Below are 20588 nucleotides of genomic sequence, written 5' to 3' on the forward strand. Positions count from 1 at the left end.
AATAAACTCAGAGGCTTCTGACAATACAGAGAAGAGAGATACAATAAAATATCTAAAATATCAGCTCTTTTGAGAATAAGGCACACTAGCTTTGTTTTTTAATATATATATTTTTTTTTTCTTAGAATAGTTTGTTCTTAACCTAAAGATGTTCACATTTCAAGTTATTAGACTTACCTCAGTAGTAGTGTACATGAAATGGTTTAGAAGTAAATGTCAAGACAGGCATGGGCAGGAGGCTCAGCATGACCTGGCTGCCTGCGTGCCTGGGTCCTGCCTCCATCCCTGGGTACTGCCTGCTGCTACCCTGGCATGGGCAGCACCCACTGTTGGCTGGGGACACCTCACAGTTTTCCCTCATTGGCTCCTTTCTCTTCCTGCCATCTCTGTGAGCAGCAGGTCCCTTGTCCTGTTGGCAGGGAGAGGATTAGTGGGAAGGGAGCCATCACCCTTCCTCTCTCCTCTGGGGTCAGCCATGGCGTGGGGCTGGAAGGGCCGGCAGAGAGACCACTGGAGTGCCTTGTCCTGGCCCCAGGGCTGCTTGTGCATGGCCCAAGGACCCACGCTGGCGTTTAGTGTTGAGCCATGTAAGACCTTAGACTGGAGGAGGCAGTGCTGGACTCTGGCCAGGCGCTTGGCCCTTGGGCTTTGCCCAGATCTCCTCCTCTCTCACCCTGTACAAGGGCAGGACCTTGGGGCTGAGGTCTGGCTGTGCTTTCAGATGTGCAGGTACAGACAATAAAAGTTTCCTGGGAAGGGGCGTGGAGGGGCAGAGTCCAACCTAATGGGTAACCTCACAGTGCTTTTGCTAATGGGTTGGCAGGGTCAAGGGGAGCTCAGATTGTCTGAGCAAGAGCACCTAAAATACAACTGCTCAATTTTGAGGCAAGCAAAAGCAGTGTATTAAAAAGGTCACTTAACTGAGCTCAATGTGGTCTCAGAGTGGTTCAGTTGTCAAAATATGGCCAATGTGAAACTCCTTTGGTATGTACTTACACCTCAAAAAGTACAGGAACATTGTTTACTGACTCCCTGCTTCTCACCTTCTGTCACCAGACTTGTGTTTGTAGAGCTGATGCACTTCACACAAAGGGCAAGATATTTTTTACCATTTTACTCTATTTTACATTCACTGTACTACTAAATAAAAGCCTTTAAACAGGCCACAAAACACTGCAAGAATATATTTACTTCTTAATAAAACAAACTTTTTTATAACATTGCAATAAAAGGTTTTTGTTTTGTGGCAAACCACATACCATGTAAATTTGCAACATAAAATGACTTTAAAAATGTATATTAAAAGATATTTACAAGCTCTATGTCTTAAAATCATTGGGTCTAATCACTCCCACCCCTGATGTGCATGTACAACTCCAGTTGTGGAGAAGGGGAATTAAGAGTGGAAGGGAAGCTGGGAGGGAGGCTAGCCCTGTTTCACTAATTCCAGTATCACTACCACCCCTAGTACCTTTGAAATTTCTCATGGAGCATGATGGAGCAATGAGCAAGTAATGCTGCACATCCTCTTGGCGGGAGCGTGGCTACTCTTGCTAACAGCAACACAAAGTGTTCTCAGTCACTACAACGTATACTTCAAAGAATAAAATGAAGAGCATTGAGAAAAAGCCTTGGCTTTATACTGGATGAAGATCTAAGTCAAGACACCTCGCGCGAAACGTCAGCTACTTGTTTCTGTACATGCTGCAACTACAAGTAGCTTCAATAAATAGAAAATCCAGTTGCTAAGGAAAACCTGGAGCCTTTCTTTAGCTAAAAACAAGCCTGCAAATCACACTGTGAAGAGGTATGTGTGAGGAGGCTTTTTTTCTTTTCTCTTTCTTCCAAACAGGCAATATTAGTTACTTGTGATTTCAAATAAGAATGAGCAGATTGTATTAATGCCAGCAAAAAATGCAGAGGTCTTGCACATTTTTCAAATTGCACTTTCCAGTATAATTTTTAAATAAGATACTTGTTGTTTTCTTCTTAAAAAACAAAACAAAACAAAACAAAAAAACTAAGGTATGTATTCTTTAAATATTGAATATACTCTTCAAAATATATTGTTAAAACTTTCCCTAGCTGCTCAGGTGTGCTTTTTAATATATAGCTGATATATTATTAAAGGCACTACAAAATAGACATCTCTGGAGTGCAGAAATTACTAAAAAATAACCTTCATACCACAAATATATTGAAAATATAACTGCTAAAAAAAAAAGACCCTATGCAACCCTACTGCAGTGCATATAAATGCATGTCAGTGGTGGGCTGGATGCACTGAGGTCCTTTGGAAATGTATGAATACAGGCGTGTTAAATTTTTAAAAATAGCCTAAAAAAGTTAGTGAAAACTTCAAGCATAGAAAATATTCCAAACACGTTTTTCTATGACATTCTTCACTTTCTGCATTGTTTTACCAAGCCCAAATGTTTACTCTTCCGCAGACAGTTCTTTCTTCATAAATAGTAAAGTGTTCCTTCAGTGTGTGTTTCTCCAGCACCCTCCTCGGCCGACAGTTTCAGTAGGTCTGGTAGACGTCGTGGATGGGCACCTGGATGGTGGCGGCTGGGAATGCCGGCGGGATGTAGCTGGCGTATCCCCCGTAGGCGGCAGCGGCTGCGGCAGCGTTCTTCTGTAGCGTGGCTATTGTCGCTGTGGCCGCCGCCGGCGCCGCGAAGGGCACGTAACCTGTCCCGTAAATGCCGGCGGCAGGGATCCGCTGCACGCTGGGAGTCATGGTGTACACCGGTGTGATGGGACGGCCCTGGAGGGAAAGGGTTCAGACCTCACAAAATGTGCTTTGTTGTGACATCCCGCTTCCATGCCCTGAATGGCAAACCCCCAGAAGGGAAGGGGGTAATGGAGAGGGTAGGTAGTGCGTGCCCTGTTGATTGAGAGTTATGCTGCCATGGGAGGCTGCTCCCCTGTCATGGTTTGGGTCCCCCACAGCAGGGAAAGCAACAGCCCAATGTGCAGATGTCTGACGGGTCAGATGGACTTCAGGGCTCTTGGGCACTGTGACATCCTCAAGAGCCTGTCCTGAATGGAACAGGGCAAGAGACCAGGCTTTCCCCCACCCTGGGTATGCATAGCAGGATGCATGGGATGCAGGATTTCTGTGCTGAGCTCACCTGGAAGGGAGGAGGTGTTGAGACAGCTGGTATTACAGCTGCGGCTGCGGCTGCTGCGGCAGCTGCTGCGCTAGCTGGGTCCTGCTGGACAGCTATGGGGTTGATGATGTGCTCAACAGTGTGGATTTTGCCATCTTCCATCATCTTGGCTGGTGGAGCTGCCTGAAACATGGAGTACTGGGCACCAATGGCAGGGATGGCCACTAGGAGAGACCAGACAGATACATCAGGAGAGAGTTTCCAGGACCTCTTGTCACAGACTCTCCCTCCCAGCTGTGCCAGCTCTCCAGCAGTGATCCTGTGCTGCTCTTATCAGGGGAGGTAGCCTTTTGTGCAGGCAGGGGACCTGGGGCACCTCTTCCCTCCCATGCATGAGAGCACCATAGCTGATGCACAGCGACAGGCTCAGTGCTGCTTGGTCCAGCATCTTCCCCCATGCTCCTGCCACAAGTATCCTAGGGCCAGAGTCCTCCTGTGACTCAGATTTACACAACCCCTTCTGACCACTGCTGTCTTTCCCTCTGGCCGAGAGTGTGGCCTGAACAAAAGGGGTAATAGTGTGTAATGTCCCAGTGAGTCCCTGCTCCAGCTGTTGACATCAGGCAATATGTAGCTGCCATAGGAAGAGCTCCTCCAGGAGAGAAAGTTGTGGTTTCTACTGCAGAAGTTACAGGCAGCAATGAGTCTGCTTTACATGCCATCCTTTAGCCAACCCTGTGAAAATATCAGCTCTTTTACCAGCATTTCCCAGTACTAGCTTGGCTAAATATGTTTTATCCCATCTGTCTGCTACAGGATCAATCTACTTAATGACATTAAAAAAAACCCAACCAAACAAACTTCTCTTTAGGGAATTCTCCCTCATGCCAAAATTGGACAACATGATGTAATTAGAGCCATGGTCTTTCAGACAAAGGGAGAACACTCTGGTCACAATAATAGTGTTCAGGATAGTGAGTTTGTACATGGTCCAAAATAGAGCTTCATGTCTTGCTTAGGGAAGAAACATTCTTTGCAGAACATTTCCAGTAATCACAATAATTGCACATGGCCTGGCAAGGTGCACTTGTAGCCCAGAAAAACCAGCTGTATTCTGGGCTGTATCCAAAGTGGTGTGGCCAGTAGGTTGAGGGAGGTGATTCTGCCCCTCTATGCTGCTCAGGTGAGACTCCACCTGGAGTGCTGTGTCCAGTTCTGGGGCCCCCAATATAAGAAGGATGTGAACCTGTTGGGGCAGGTTCAGAGGGCGTTAAATGGGATGGAGCACCTCTGCTGTTAAGTCAGTCTGAGAGAGTTGAAGTTGTTCAGCCTGGAGAAAAGATGCCTCCGGGATAAAGATCTCTGCTGGAGCTTTTCAGTACTTAAAGGGGGCCTATAAGAAAGACTTTATGGTAAGGCCTGTAGTGATAGGACAAGGGGTAACAGGGTTAAACTGAAAAAGGGTTGGGAATAAGAAAGGGATGCTCTATAATGAAGGTGATGAGACGCTGGACTGGCTGTCCAGAGAAGTTTTGTGTGGCTCATTATTGGAAGTGTTCAAGTTCAGGTAGGATGGGCCTTTAAGCAACCTGATCTAGTTTAAGACATCTCTGCCCATGACAGGGGCATTGGATTAGATGAACTTTAAAGTCCCTTCCAATGGAAACCATTCTATGATGCTATGATTTCCATCATTGCCTCATATTGCACACTTCAGCATTCAGCTTGTGAGCTTTTTAGCAGTAAGGTTATCCACAAGGAAAACAAAGAAATCCATAAATAATGGATGATGGACTAAGAAGTGGCATTGGCACTTATGGGAGGTGCAGTCACTAAGCCAGAAATGAAGCCCATTATGTACACAGGTTTATTTCTGTGCAATGGAAGTTTGCAATGTTGAAGTGTGCAGTTATGCCTGGTGGAAGGAGGTGACAGAAAACAGTACTCTTGCTCTGATCCTGGAGACTGCAACAAGGAAGCTGATCAGATATCTTTCAGGCAGAGATGTATCCTCCACCCATGGACTACCACTGTTTCCTCAAGCAGAAACCCCCAACACATGAGGTTTTCCAGTTCTCCTTTTACACCCAGTCCACCTGGTCAGGTCAAACCGGTTTTATCTCTGTTTTAAATATCCTGGATAATTTCTCACCAAGGCAAAGAGCTCACATGCTCCATTCTGCAATAACTTCTGGCAGAAAACCAGTAGCAGGCATCTGGGGTATTGGGGTGACCTCCCAGGAGTATTCCAACTATTTGCAAAGAAATGAGCTTTAAGGTTGGTCCAAACAGTAGGCAGGAAACTTTGCAGTCAGTACATTTTTACTGCTCTGTTCTGTTAATGTGCTTTCAAAGTCATACCCCCTTAACAACAGAGGTAACTCTTGTGTGTGGTACCTCTTATTAGATCAGCTGATGTGACTGGGGAAAACAGACTGGGTGCTTCTGCGCTCAGAGGCCGTGCTGGAACCATACCATAGGGGAAGGTCTGATAAAAAAACCCTGAATCTCAACATGCTTCAAGTGTAGAAACATTTTGGCTTGAGATTCAAGCTTTTGTTTGGCAGTCGAATGACGTATAGACACCACTAACAAGCATGCATTTCCAAGCTCACTTTTCAAGCATCCTTTAGTAATACCTGGAATTCCCAAAGTATCTTTGTAAACACATATTGCGCTAATATTTTCTGGTGGTGAGTGGGTAGTTTTCTCAGGAAGTCTGATCTTTCTCCAGCTCTAATCTTAACAGCCTTCCTTTGTCTCTAGACTTCTGATATTGTCTCATCCAGCTGTTATGAGGAAATCTTCACAGACTTCATTAGATGCAAGCTGTAATTTTCACTGACATAAATGAAACATGTTTCGGGAAACCACAGTAGCTCTATTATTAAGCAGTCTTGTCATTTACCGTTTACTTGGAAAGAAAAATGGAGAGAAGACATCAGGACTTCAGGATGGGGTCCCTATCCCCTTCAAGAACCTTCTTCCTCAGGCTACGTTTTCAAATAAAAATCTTTCCAAACAGGATCTTGAGGAATTGCAGAGCTTCAGCTTTCCTCTTGTTCACTTGGGAATGGCAAGGGCTGGGCACTCAGCTGACAAAGCAGCAGAAGGGGGCAGTCCCTGCCCCAGCCCTTGGACTGGCCCTGCAGAGCCCAGCACAGATGAGAGCACACCTGTAGGCACTGCACAGCTGCAAAGATAGACCTGAGGGTTCCCTGCCTTGCTCCTTCCCCATGCCACTGATGGAGATGGAGGAGCCTGCCTCACCCAGGGACTTTCCTGCAATGGGAAAGCCCCAGATCCTTTTCTCAGCCTCATACCACTGGAGCAAGATGGATTAAACAACGCAGGGCTCCAGCCTGGCTGGAAGTCTAGGATAGGAATCTCCGAGGGTGAAATTAGCACTGAAGACATTAAAAGAGACGAAGATTGATCTAAGTCACCATGTTCTGGTTTCCAGGACCAGAAGGAGAGGAAAATCTGCTTCCTCCTAAACAAATGCAAAAGGGGAGAGGAGGAGTGGGAGTTGCTTTAGTCCTTTTTACTTTGGCCTGAAGAACTCCCAAATATTTGTGTCCCCTATCCTGCTGTGTGCCTCTTGTGTGAAGAAAGTCTGGCCAGGGCCAGGAGGCACTCAGCACAAGGGAGCACTGAGCCCCAGCCCTGGGGCCACCCCCATTGCTGCAGTTGCAGTTGTGGACTGGCCCTGGAGGGATCCTCACATGCTTGAGACAGGGCTTGGAGCGGGGGCCTGCCCACCACCCCTGCTTTCCTCCCCTCCTTACACATACTAACCTGCTCCAGGCTTAATGGCCACTGGATTGACTGCAGGTAACTCCAAGTTGGGAACCAGTTCAAATCCTTTCTCTTGCTGTTTTCCTTTGCCTTCATGGTACCTGCTGTAGATTCCACGGCCAGCGGAGTATCCCCCCAGGTAGGAGCCCCTGGGACCCGGAGCTCTGTTGCCAGCTGCACCTCGCCCTCTGCCTCGTATGCTGCCTGCTTATGATAACAACACAGAAGATTGTGAGTAATGGAGAGTGACAGCCCCACGGGGAGCACGAGTGACCCCAGGCTGAAATCTGGAGGCTTGCACTTAGAAATGTGGCTGCTTAGGTCAGCATGGTTGAGTCTTAGTGACCCTGCTTAGGAAAACAGAAGTGCCTAAGAAGCATCCAGTAAACCTATGCTTGTTTAGCTTTTGATGTTTGTGAGCATATATTAACTGCTCATTTATGTTGATGGAACTCTTGTGGCAAGTGTTACAAGGTTCAATGCAGTCAGTAGAGAGTGAGGGGATCCTCTGGCTGATTTCTGTGCATTAGGAACAGCTTCTGCTTTCAGCTGTCCTCCAGAGGAGACCCAACTGGCTGCAATGGGACTCTGCCAAGATGGCACAGTGTCACACCTGCCCTTTAATCAACTTTGTCCCATGACTGCATATATTTTCACTTACATTGTTTAATTGTTCTCTCTGCTATTTTATTAGGTGTATATAACCCATTTCCAATAATATTGCCTTTATTCATCTTAGTGACTCCACATCTGTTATGACAGTACTTTGAACACTGAAGTATTGATGTACTTTATGATGATCTAATTGAATATTTAGACTGTTACTCAACTCTGTCATAGTTAATTGCAAGTACAAACCTGGAAATTGAGAAGAAGCTGAAATTCTTGAATGACTACGGTTAAAAATACTTTTCAGTTTATGTGGGTGCTTTAAGAATATATTTTTGCTAAATTGCTTCTTCTATGGAAATACACATCAAATGTCAGGAAACTTTAATTCCTGTAAGTACAGGATAGTTGTAATTATAATACCAGTTATAGCTGTTAGGGTTTTTTATGAATAAGAGATTTTTGGTTAATTTTAATGACTGTAACCAATAACTAATTAAGGTATACATAATAAAAGAATTCTTTTTCACTCATGTGATTCCTTCTGCTTGTAGTTCTCAAATGACTTTATGAAGGACAGCATTGCTGTCATTTTAATGTGGAAGGTAAATGACACCTAGAGAGCTCCTAACTAAGGCTTCCCCTACCCTCCTTCCCTTTGGATAGGTCATCATACCCACGCCTCCAGAGCACTCTGTCATAGGATCCAGCTCTTTGAAAGGAGATATCAGATGATGGAATCCTTAGACTTGCTCAGACTTAGTACATCACTCATAAAACCCAGATCCATCTGTTCCCCATTTCATGCTTGGTTTTTACTTATTCTTAATCCTGTATTTGATACCTCTCTCATACTATCTTGCACATTTGCAATTATTTATAGATAAATACACTTTGTGTAGTCATAAACTAAAGACCCAACAGAAATATGCCAAAAAGGCCTATACAAGAGCATTAAGAAAAAATTGCGTGGCACTAGCTGTCCTTTGGCTGAGGCAGACCTCTGGCATCAGCCTAAGATCAAACCTGCCCATCACATCCCCTAATTGTGCTTACTAACCTTTCACAAAGTAATCTCTGTTGGGCCCGATCAAGGCATTGTATGGATATCCATAGTATGCTAGTGTGTATGGATCACAAGAGTAAACATAGTTAGGTTGCTGCGTTACTTCGGAGGTTGCTGCAGCCCCTCCTTTTGCTGCTTTCTGGTAGCGAGTGTATTGCTCCTTGTCTACCGGCTTGGCCAAGGTAACCTCCAGGCACGAGCCCTCTAGTTCAACACCATTAAGGTTGTTCATGGCATGAATGGCATCTTCCCTGGTTGTAAAGTGCACAAAGGCGTAATCACGGATTTTTTTCACTCTCTCTACACAGCCAGGGTTAAACTGACCGAACACCTTTTTAATGGTGTCCTCTGTGGTCTCAATCATTAAATTCCTCACGTATAAGATTTTAACAGTCTCCATGACATCTTCATCCACATCTATCTCTGGCTCTGCCCAGTCAACAGCAATTTGATGTCCCCACAGCTGGATCCTTCCTGGCATGAGTTTTCTCCTGGCCATGGCTGCTGCTCGATGGCTCTCATACTCCACAAAGGCAAAGCCTCTGTTCTTCATCTTGTCTGCAGCGCTGGCATACACGATGACATCCAGCACGCCTTCTGTCACCTTGGCAATCTCTTCCAGGATCTCCTCTCTCTTCTTCATCTTGGGAATGCCTCCGATGAAGAGCCGGCAGTTATCCACGCTGCAGCAGACACCCAGCAGCCTGCCGGGGCGGATTTCGTAGTTGTTCAGCTCCCTGACGGCGCGCTTCGCCTCGTGCTTCTGGGTGTACATCACGAAGGCATAGCCACGGTTCTTCCCATCGAAGTCCATCATCAGGCGCATCTCGTAGATGCGGCCCACAGACTCGAAGACGGGGACGAGCTCATCCTCGTAGACGTCGCGGGGGATTTTGCCCACGAAGACTTCGCAGCCCCGCGGAGGGTGCAGGCCCTCCCAGCCGGGAGGAGGCCCTCCGTACTTGCGCTGCCCGTTCTCCTGGATCATGCTGTATCCAGTGCGGGCCATGAGGGCCAGCAGAGCTGCCTCGTTGGGTGCACCAGCAACACCTTCGGGCACTTTTGTGGTGGCCACATTAGTGGAATCATTGCTCATCCTTGCAGTGGAATCCTCGGCGGTCATGGTGTCAAACTCATTCACAGCGTGATAAAACCTGGGCAAATGAAGAAGGAGGACACTTGTTAAAAGCTATTATCTACCATGAGAATTTCACCTCTGTCTTTCATTTTCCTGCAGTTGTTCTGCAAGTTTGTTTTTCAAACTGGGACTAAGGCTACAGAAAAACAGAGGAACAAGCCACACCAGCCTGAAGAGTGATACTGCTGGGACAGTGCATCCTGGACATAGGCAAAGCTCCTCTTCGAGGGAATGGTTGAGGATCACCTGCTCACACATCCCAGGTATCAAGAGCTGCTGCCACAGGACACCAAAGGCACATGAATGGATGCCATCAAGTACCTCAAAATCTCAAGACCTCTTTGAAATGGTAGGAAGGAGATTCCACAGAATTGGAAGAGAGAAGATACTGACAGGAAGCCAGAAGTACCCACCTACAGAGCCTTCTCCTCCCTCTCAGTCACTCATCAGTTAATCCATTTACTCCTGAACAGCACAAGCACCAGGTGCCATATTCCATGGTGAAAGGTGGCAAATGCATGAGAAGCACCAGACAGTTTCCATTTGATAACAACCCCTTGCTCCTCTAGACCTCTGCAGTAACTATTATTTCCGTCAAGTAGGAAATAATAAATACACTTTAGCAGTGGGGGTGAGGGACAATTCTTGTTCTTTTTGTGCAAAGAGTGATCTGACAAGCTTTTGAGTTGCCTACTGCTTGTGTTTCAATGTCTGATGTGTTTGTCTCTTCCATTATTACAGCAGGACTCGACAAAATCTGAAGAGAATCACTCCTTTATGAGAGGCTGTGCTTTAAACCAAGCACAGCGCTGCAAGCCTGCAAGAGGAAGGCAAATCTCAGAAACCTTATTCTGCATTTGAGCACAGGCAGAGAGCAGGAAATGTAGACATACAGGAAATGACCATGCTAACAACCAAAACTGCAAGACAGTGATCTTGCTTTCTGAGCACAATTAAATAAGACACCTTGGACTCTGAGAGTACTTAGTTCATTGACTTTTAAAGCTGCAGTGCTCCACCAGACAATTTAATACAAGTGATTGTATATGACATGGACCATTACATTTTAGTGTTATTTGCACATTAGGTGCTATAGTATTTATGTGAGTAAATTGTATCTTCCACAAGGACCTTGGCTGTAAGGAATCACAGAGCTGTGGACCACACATCCCTGTATGGCTTGTTTGCTTACCACTCCGTCATACAAATAAGTGTGCAATATTTCTCATGAGAATTTCTCTGGCTCTTGCTTCCAGATAGGATTAGATAAACTAAACAGTCTTTCAAGACCTCTGCTTATGCCTTGTAGTGATATTTAAGTCACTTAATCACAACACAAGTCTGTCTTTTGAATAGAACTTGCAGGCTAAGCTCACAATTAGTCACTTTCACCTAAAATTATTGGCCTTTGGTCTTTTGACAGTTCTCTAGAGCTTCAGCCTTTTTCACCTTTACTACATACAGGGATGAAGATCATCCCTCCTTCTTCTCCCCATGTCTGTCCTGCCAAAGCCTGCTTCTTCACACATTCTCACTAGCAAGTCACATGGAGTTGGGTGGGTTTTTTTCAATTCTGACCTCAAATCCTCTATGGAAGCACCACTTGCTCTGGTTATGTCCCATGCAGCAGGCATGACTTGTGTTTATTACTCTGAATGCCACAACCTTGCATTCAGCCCTATCCCAACTAACTTTGAGTAGATCCCACCTATTGAATGTTACACAATTGGCTCCTCCCCATTGTGTTTTACAACTCCATCAGTCTTTCCTTCACTGATTTATTTGTCCTGACTTGCATTCATCACCAGTCTGTTGATGGAACTGTCAAAATACACTGATCGTTGTAGGACACTGCAAGCCACTCTAAGAAATGTTCCCAATATATGGGTTTGACAGGGTTATTTTTTATTTTAAATAAAAAAGGACAAAGCTTCAGAGAGATTTATTTATTCTATACAGTTTTCTTATTCAGTGAGACCCAGGTTTCTCTCTGTCCCATAATTGCATTGGTGACCACCAAGAAAGATCTTTCGTTAGTGCAGCAAGCCCGAGTTCACAAAAGTATCGGTACAAATTTTAGTCACCAAAGTCTGATTTGTATGGTTCACAAAATCTATTTAAATCCTAGTAATCAAAGCACCTCAGTTTTTTCAGTAAAACTCCTGAGCTGTCCAGAATTGTGCTGGTCTATACCCAGAGGTGTCTCTGCACAAGCCAGGGCAAACACTGTTGAGCCTGGTTCATCTCCTAAATGCATTTGGGATTGGGAAACTAGACCTCTGAGCTTTGATCTGTGGTAGGACCTGATCCTGCACGTGGTTTTGGGCCGTGAGTGTTGCATGCTGATGCTTCTGAGCCATTTTAATTTAAAAATATGGAGAGTAGAGGAGATAAAGAAAGTAGAGGGCAGTAAAAGTGATGCTGATGCTCAGGCAATACTTTACTGAACACAATTCCTTTGAAGCCAGATCTGTCATGGATAGCTTCTTGAACTGTTGATACACATTTCTCTCAGATTCAAGCATTATCCTTTAACAGTTATTTAACAGACACCCTTTAACAGACATTTTAATTTTATTCCTGGGAATTATTTGAAATAATTAAGAAACTTAAGACAGAGTAAAACAGCTTCATTTTTCACTTGACAATTTGCTCCTAGAAGTGTAACTTCACCTTTCTTGGAATAAAAGCAAAGCTGGTTGTACAAACACTTTAGTGGGAAATAATTATTACCTTTACATGAGCCACCTGTTGGCAAGTCAAGTACTTATCACCCCAAGTTTGGCTAAGTTTAAAAATTACCAATTCCATTCAAACCACCTGTTTTAGGTCAACTTACAAAATAGGTCTCTATATCTCTCTTATCTGCAGGGCTCCGTGTCTGGGGCTATAGTCTGGAAAGCTACAGATGACTACTGGGTTTGTGGGGGGAGATGAAACAATCTCCCCTGAGGCCCAGAAACCAGTTGGTAATTCAATGGCCATGCAGGTGATTGCATGTTCTCCAGCCCTTTGCACTGCACCAGCAAGATGATTTCTCATATTGCAAGTTGTACCTGAAGCTGCTTCTAAGTGCTGCTGGCCACCTTTGCTGCAGACACTGCCATACACCATTTGTGACAGTGCATCATTAAAAATTCCTTATGAACCTAAAATGCATTTATCACCATGTAATTTATTTTGAATCAAGATTCATGATCAAATGTGGTTTGGGTTTTTTTCCTATGCAGCTACATAGACCTGGGTTTCATAAATAAGTACTACCTAAGAAAGTTAGAGAGCCCACAGAGCCCTAATTTTTATGACTAAATACACACTTAACAACTTGTTCATTGCCATGTTATACAATCAACACCTTGACTAAGTTCATACAATCAACACCTTGATAAATGTCACCAGAACATTTATCATCAGTGATCATCTGTAGCTTGATGAGAAAATGCACAGGCTGTCTGGTCTGAGAGCTCTTCTCTCCTGCTGTTACTGCCTTTCAAAATGGGCTACCAACACAATTTAACCCTTCTCAGACTGAAATGCAATCCCTCTCAAGAAAACAGTTTTTGAAAATACCAGTTTCCAAAGTGTTCAAACCTGCTTGTGCATTTTGTAAGTCAACAGTAAACTGGTCATGAAAACCTGCTACCCTGTCTTGTGGGTCTACACAAGGCATGGGTTGGTAATATGGGTCTAGCGGCCTTAATAAAGCCAAACTGATTTCCACCATCCAATAAGTGAGATTAAGTGTAGAAAAGGCAAAAATTTAATCTCCAATAAAATGCAGTGTCTTGTGAAATATAAGTGCTTGGTTTCTAGACTCTGAGGAGGAAGGCACACCTGATCTTGATAACATAGATTCAAAAAATGAGAGACACACAAATACATTTTTAACAAGAAAGGTTCTGTTTTGGATACAGCAAAGTTTTAAATTACTCACTATCTGGACTGAGACAAGTCCTTGGCTTCTTTTTAGAAAAAGGTAAATCCAGCTTGATTGTTCACACCAGGTTAGATGGATGCTAACATCTGCCAGCCTACCAGAAGTGAGGCTTACCAGCGCCTCAGGAGTGAGGCGTGAGTGAACCCCTCAGTCCTCTGTTCCAAGGACTCTTCCTAGCACAGGCGAACTCACAGACACACGTTTCACTGAAACCATTCAAATTTCACTTCACCTTGTTTATGAAACTCCTCTGCTGTCAGTAGGAAGGGTGTAAATAGTTGTTGCCCTAAACATGAATTACCTTCTCTTTAAAGGCACTTTTATCCCACATCCCAGAATATTAAATGGCAACCTTACTGTGTTGGCAGTGACTGGCCTAAAGCATACTGTGAGCAGGCTGGTTAACTGAGGCAGGTATTTTATTAAGTAGAAATACCACACCTTCATCAACAACAATGCAGGGCCAAATGGTGATGTCCCTTGTCCCAGGGCAAAGGCAGCTTGGGGCCTCATCAAGAAAGCAATGCCCAAAGTCCACAAAGGAACTTATCCCTGGGTTAGTCCAGCACAGGGCAGTGCCCCGAGAAGTTAGGCAGACACATTCTCCTCTGTTGAGCCTAGTGTGGTCAAACAGGCTTTTACAAACACAGGGGCACAGCCAGTGTCCTTGTGGCAGTAACTGTGTGTCCACTTCACTCACGTGCTCCTATAAAATGAGGTTGTTTATGTCTGGACTTAATTCATCCCTCCAGTTTTGTGTTACATGGATTTAGTGGCATCATCTGTGGGTGACACAACTGCTGGCAGCCACAAAGCCTGGGGACAGGTGCCAGCATCACCACAGGCAACAGGAGACACCAGGGAGATGTGCTGTCTCTGTGATAACTGTCCAGGGGAGGGATGGGGACACCTGTGCCCCACCTGCAGACCCTGTGCTGCACAAACTCCCACGGAGCTAACAGGGCGTGTCCTCATGGACTCTGCACAGCTACTGCTTCCTTCAAGAAACTGCCACCGTTTTGCATTTTAAACCACAGAGGGAAAGACAGTTGCTGAAATTTCAAATACACCCAGTTGGCACAGGAAAATAACAGCTACTGATTTAAATGTGACCTTCCTAGTATTTTACTTGAAATAATAAGGGAAAATGTTGATCCTGATGATGATGATAGACAGCAGCTCTAAAAGCATAGCTGTCATTAAAGTTATTTATTTTCAAATCCTGACTCTATTCTCATGATAACTTGATATTCATAAAATGCATACAAAAAGAACAGTTTACTAAGAACAACTGTGTAATTTTATCACAATCATCAGACACCCCAGAAATGCTCCTGCTGAAAACCCAGTTTGCCTGTTTAGAGATCTATTGGCTGAACAGAAAAATTCAATGGCCTCATCAATTCTAGATAAGGTAGTGCATTGCTTCAAGTGTCCTGTGCAAGTTACCTCCCTGCTTAAAGATGATTTCAGTGTCATTATACATCACTTTGCTCTTTCTTGACAAGACTGTCACTCTTTTCTTCCTCATTAATTTCATAAATGAGCTGAACAAAGCAGGTGTCTTTGAGACTGTTGCCAAAGCTGAGCCATGGCATGGCCAACTGCAGGATCTGGGGCCAGCGTGGGGATCAACAGGAACTGGATCACACCTGGTTTCCTACATTCTGCCATTAATGAAATTCCGGTGTCCAAAGCTGAAATTTGTGGTGGGTCAGTGCAAGAGAGTGTAGCATTTCAGTACAGCTTTTTGGCCAAGGCCCTTTTCTGAAGGTCTTTTAGGCAGGAAAGCAAAGGGTGGGTGGGATGGACGATGCCTTCACCCTTTTACAGAAAAGCCATACCTGAGGCCAACAGGCCGTGACAATGTCTGCAGTGTGTCAGACACATCTTTACCTGCAGCTGAACTGAGTAAAGAAGTTGCCCTAGGCTAGGTGAGAGATTTTGAAAAGGTGAATTTTCATAATCTGTATCATTGTGGCAAAACTTAGTGGAAAAAGTGGTGCACTGAGTCAGCAGACCTGAAGGGGCAGGAACAAGGGCTGGCGAGAGGTTTGATGAGTAGCTTGTGATGAACGGCTTGGAAGAAAGTAACCTCAGAGATCACTGACAATGACATGTCTGTCTGCTGTGCAATTTATCCTCCCGCCAGCACGGCTAAAGGACTGCTTATTCTCATCATCATCTGCATGCCTCAGCTGGGTCATTGAACTTGTCCCTTCAGCCAGGGTCAGGAACGTTTTGGCTCAGGTGCTGCACAAACGCAATGAGATGTGCATGGAGCAGCATTTGCTGCACCACACATTTCCCATGTGTGTTCAGACAAGAACATGCACAAGCAGAGGCTCTCTGCCCGCTAGAAGTACTATATTTAAATACAGAGAACAACAGTGCCTGAGAGGCAGGATAAAACCAGCCTACTAAATCCTGAGGCTAGCTGCTGAAATTAGGACAAAAGGAAACAGCCGCAAGTTGCACCAGGGAAGCAAAGATTTCTTCATCAAAAGGGCTGTCAAGCATTGGAACAGGCTGCTCAGGGATGTGGTTGAGTTGCCATCTCCAGAGGCATTTAAAAGACATGCAGATGTGGCACTTGGGGACCTGGTTTAGTGGTGGGCTTTGCAGTGTGCAGCTAATGGTTGGATTCAAAAATCTTAGAGGTCTTTTCCAACTTAAAGATTCTATGATTTTATGAAATTCCCACTTCTACTACGGTGACAATCAGCATTCTAATCTAGAGCCTATCATCAGAGTTCTGATTGATTGCCAGAGTTTGTATTTCATGCTTAAACTTCAGTTTTATTCTGGTCAGTTAGTTATGTTCACTTTGTAGGGGCAAGTTAATGTTCAAGGCCTGAAAAGCAGTCTTCAGGGTGGATTTTCTGCAGGGAGGGTCAGCGCATGGTTTTCAGTTGCTTAGATTTGCCTTAAGTGGCTAAACATATTAAAAATTGTTGGTTCCATTTAAAACCCACCAAAATCTGTTGACTTTGACTTTTGATTGTATTAGGTTCAAAGAAAGAAACAGAAAATGAAGTGTGATATTTCTGACAGTACTCACATGTAGCATGACTCCCCTGACATCAGTTACGAGACTCTAATGGCTGCAAGAGAGATATATTTAGGATAGGGATGAGCACTACAGAAAATCCTGCTTTAAAGGTCTTGCAGGGACAGGTTATATTCTCCAGACACCAACCAAAAGCAAGGTATTTGGCTTTAAAAATTGTAACAGAATTACTAGAAATCTGTTCTTTTACTTCTTGCTCCTTTTTAGGAGGAAAACACTTGAAATTATTCTGTAAATTAATATCCTGGAATTTCCCAGGTTAAAACTTGAATGCTAATCAGATAATTCAACAAGGAATTTGTACAGTCAACAATTGGCTACAGCTTCAAACTAGGATTTGAAGGTTAAACTTCTTATTTTCACCCTCATCATTAGAAAAATAACAATTATGGATCTAATTCCCCTAACCTTATTATATCAGCCCCCTTGGTGTATTAATCTGGCCTCACAGAAATTTTATGTACAATTTTAAAAATGGAGCTAAAATTATGATTCCCATACAAAATAAAGGCACCTTGTGTTGTGCAAATGTCCTGCCAATCCTGTTACCAACCCTCTCTGCATCTTTCTATGGTGTATTTAATCTTGTGTGTGATCCACTTGCATTTTATGTAAGCACTATCCATGCCTAGCAGTGAACATTCCCAGGACGAAGGTCCCTCAATGACCTGACCTCCTGCTTAAAAACTGCAAAAATTATATTCAATGAGATATGAATAATAAGTTTGGGTAAGCAAAACCTAGTCCCCCCTCTTATTTTATAATGCACTTTTCTGCAAGTCATTCAGAACTTTGTCCAACAGCTTGTGTAATCCCTGTGTTATCCTGTTTGCCCCAGCTCCATCTTTAACCCACTCCAGCTGACACTAATTCATAACTCTCCCCTATTTTGATAGGACTTGTTACTGGCTGAGGCTGAAGTTATTACCCTGCAATGTATTGAAGCCACACATGGAGGAAGGCCGAGAAGATGAGACATGGTTTGTGTAATCATATTATTAGTGGTCTAAATCAGGAAACAGCACAACCATCCCCTTCTCCCCAAATTCCCATATTTCAATCCAGTCAACAAAGTCCATCATTACCATGATCAGACAGGAAAATAAGTGATATATAAATTTCAGCGTACTCTTTCCTATTCTGGATGAGCTGTACTTGATGGGAAACTTTTCCAGTGTTTCTTTACCAAAACTGAAATTAAACACAGTTCTATGAAGAAATTCTGGTACAGGTAAGTGTGTCCTCCTCATTAACTATCTGCTTTAGAAAGCATTCTGCTTGGAAAGGGAGAAAGTTTCATTCAGGATGGACTAGAAGCTTGCAAGCTTTTGCCATAAGAAGGACAAGAGAAGCAATGTTCTGCAATTGGAAAACAAAACCACAACTAGACTCATCTGTTAATGATTACATGGGAAAGATAACACATTCACTTATTTCACTTCTTGTCCTTCTGAAGAAAAATCTTATATATGAACACATTGATTTAATTTAATAATTGAAAATGTCTGTCAAAGTCTTTGCTGAACTCTGTGGTGCAGGAATTTATAACACAGTATCTATCTGTCTGTCTACATAAAAATTACAGTAATATGTTCCACTCTGCGGTGCTACAAATAGTATCTTTAAAAGTTCATCACTTACAGCTTTTCTGATCAATATTTTCCCTCTAACTCTCCTGGAGATTTCAGAGTGAAACATAACACATTCTGCCTGTTCATATAAAGTCTACTTGCTTATCAAACTTATTACAATAAAAACAGCTTCAGAATTTTGAGTTTACCCTGATCCCATGCACTACTTTCATTGCAACATTCTAAGCTCTGTGTATACCACGTGAACACTGCAACAACAGGGGGCCCAACCTGCAACCCTGCTTTCAGCAGGAGGCAGAGATTCCAGGAAAAGCTGAAAGTGGCTCAACGTGTTCCCTCCCCCTCAGGTCACTGAAATGAAAATCAACATAAAGCAAACCACAGTTGGGATGTGAATATGTGAATGTTCGCTGCTGAAAGTACATTAAACTCAAAGCATTTGGCTTAGTCAGTGGCTGGGGTTTTGTCCTTTTTTTTTTCCTTTGTGCACTGACATTTGACCCTTTTTATAATATGCACCTTGCACTGCTGAAACCCAGTTAGTTATTAATTAAACGGAGGTACCAATGGCTGACTTGTACATATCACCATTTTAACTGCCTGCACAGAGGAGTGGGGGCTGGAAGGCAATCCTCTCTCCTGTGAAATTCTGTCATATCGGCAGAAAGGAGCTGCAAAGTGCAGCAATTTGTACCTGACCTCTGAGCTAAGAAGTTTGTACAGACCTTTGAACGTTGGGTTGGAGAATTGAGAAACAAGATTTACAAGTACAAGGAAGAGATTTTCAGCACTTGTTACCCGTGCCCAGCGTTAATATTATAAATTTAAAAAAATGTTTAACCAAGGCAGGAAATCTCTCAGAGGGCAGCTCTCCTGTGCTGGGTTAATTCAAGACAATTTAAGTCTGCCGAAATTACAGCTCACTTGAAAATATCTATGGTTTTGAAATGAAATTTCTGTTCCCTCCAGAAAAGGAGTGGGGTTTGAGACACATATAATTTGAAATTCACCTTTTGCTGACCTTAAGTGAGACTATTTCTCTTTTAATTAGAAGCTGAAGAAAGAAGACAAGGATCATTTGATTCAATATATTTTTTTTCAGAAAAGACTGGAGGTAAAATGCAGAATTGAATGGAAATCATTAAAAAGAGTAGCAAAATCTTTGTTAATTTTATTTTTATGCAACATATTTTCTAAACTTGGTTATACAGTGCAAAGCTATATGAGAAACCCATGGAAAAGTAATCAGACCAACAACATTACAACAAGTTCTTGACAGACAGTCATGTGGCCTTGCCTTGACAAACACAAAGGGCACGTTTCAATGTTCTTTTGGATTAACCATGTCAATTTAATTAGAAACCTCTCTCAACTCTTACACACACTGGCAAGGTCTTTGGTGCAACACCATCAGCTAACACCAACTGCAGAACTGCACTGGGTGTGAAGGCCTTCAGACATCAGCTGTGATAACTCTGAAAAAGATGTCCTTTCTGCAAGCCAGTCTGCCGGGCCATGGAGCACTGCAGGGCACGGCAGTAACATTTGCCATGACATCCCTCAAATGCTCTGAGCACAGGCTGTCACCCATGGCAAGCCTGGATGTGCAAGGGGAGAGGGGGTGCTTCACAGATACATTTTGAATCACGGTTTCATTCCCACCTAGCTCAGGACTGGACACCATTATGTACAGCTGCTGCGTCTGGTCCACATGTAAATTGACATTTTTGTCATTGGTTTTAATTGAACCTTACTTTCAACAACTACATTTATTTTTTTCCTGGTTTAAGTTCAAACTCCACTACTGTTATCAGCACTGACCCCAATAAAGCAATAAATTAACAATGAAATTAATAAGGGTGAACAGATTAGCGTCATGTGTCCAAAGTCACATACAAGTCTTACACATTTCACATGTTGCTTAAGTAGAATATGAATATCAAAGCTGACTTTCTTTAATGCTTTCAAATTTTCAGTATGCACATTGGGCTATATAGATTCATTTGTATTAATAATACTTGCATATATGCCCTGTTTACTCAAACATTCCTGGCCACCTTCAATCTACAAACCCTGAATTCTGCACCAAAACCTGATAATCTACTTTTAAAGTTTGATTTTTTATGCCAATCTCTTGAAAAAGCAGAACAAAATACCAGGCGGCACAGACAATGGCAGAGACAGACTGGTTGAAAACACAATGTCAAGCAGTTGGAATTGGCTACCTTTTGCTTCGATAATTTAAGATAGCAGAAAAGATAT

General features: G+C 43.4%; 1 protein-coding gene across 3 annotated transcripts in view; it reads right to left on the reverse strand.

The window, feature by feature from the left end:
* Nucleotides 1-5: 5 nt before the first annotated feature.
* Nucleotides 6-20588, reverse strand: part of RBM47 (RNA binding motif protein 47) — a 76951-nt gene continuing 56368 nt past the window's right edge. For 2 of the 3 annotated variants that reach the window (XM_030948258.1, XM_030948256.1), the window contains 4 exons: nucleotides 8584-9743; nucleotides 6915-7121; nucleotides 3138-3340; nucleotides 6-2770 (listed from right to left, as the gene is read on the reverse strand). In XM_030948258.1, the coding sequence (XP_030804118.1) occupies nucleotides 2525-2770; nucleotides 3138-3340; nucleotides 6915-7121; nucleotides 8584-9712 (1785 nt within the window). In that variant the 5' untranslated portion in view covers nucleotides 9713-9743 and the 3' untranslated portion in view covers nucleotides 6-2524. The remainder of the gene's footprint in view (nucleotides 2771-3137; nucleotides 3341-6914; nucleotides 7122-8583; nucleotides 9744-20588) is intronic. The other variant, XM_030948257.1, reaches the window with a different exon arrangement.

The sequence above is a fragment of the Camarhynchus parvulus genome, chromosome 4 (genome assembly GCF_901933205.1).
Source record: "Camarhynchus parvulus chromosome 4, STF_HiC, whole genome shotgun sequence".
Taxonomy (NCBI): Eukaryota; Metazoa; Chordata; class Aves; order Passeriformes; family Thraupidae; genus Camarhynchus; species Camarhynchus parvulus.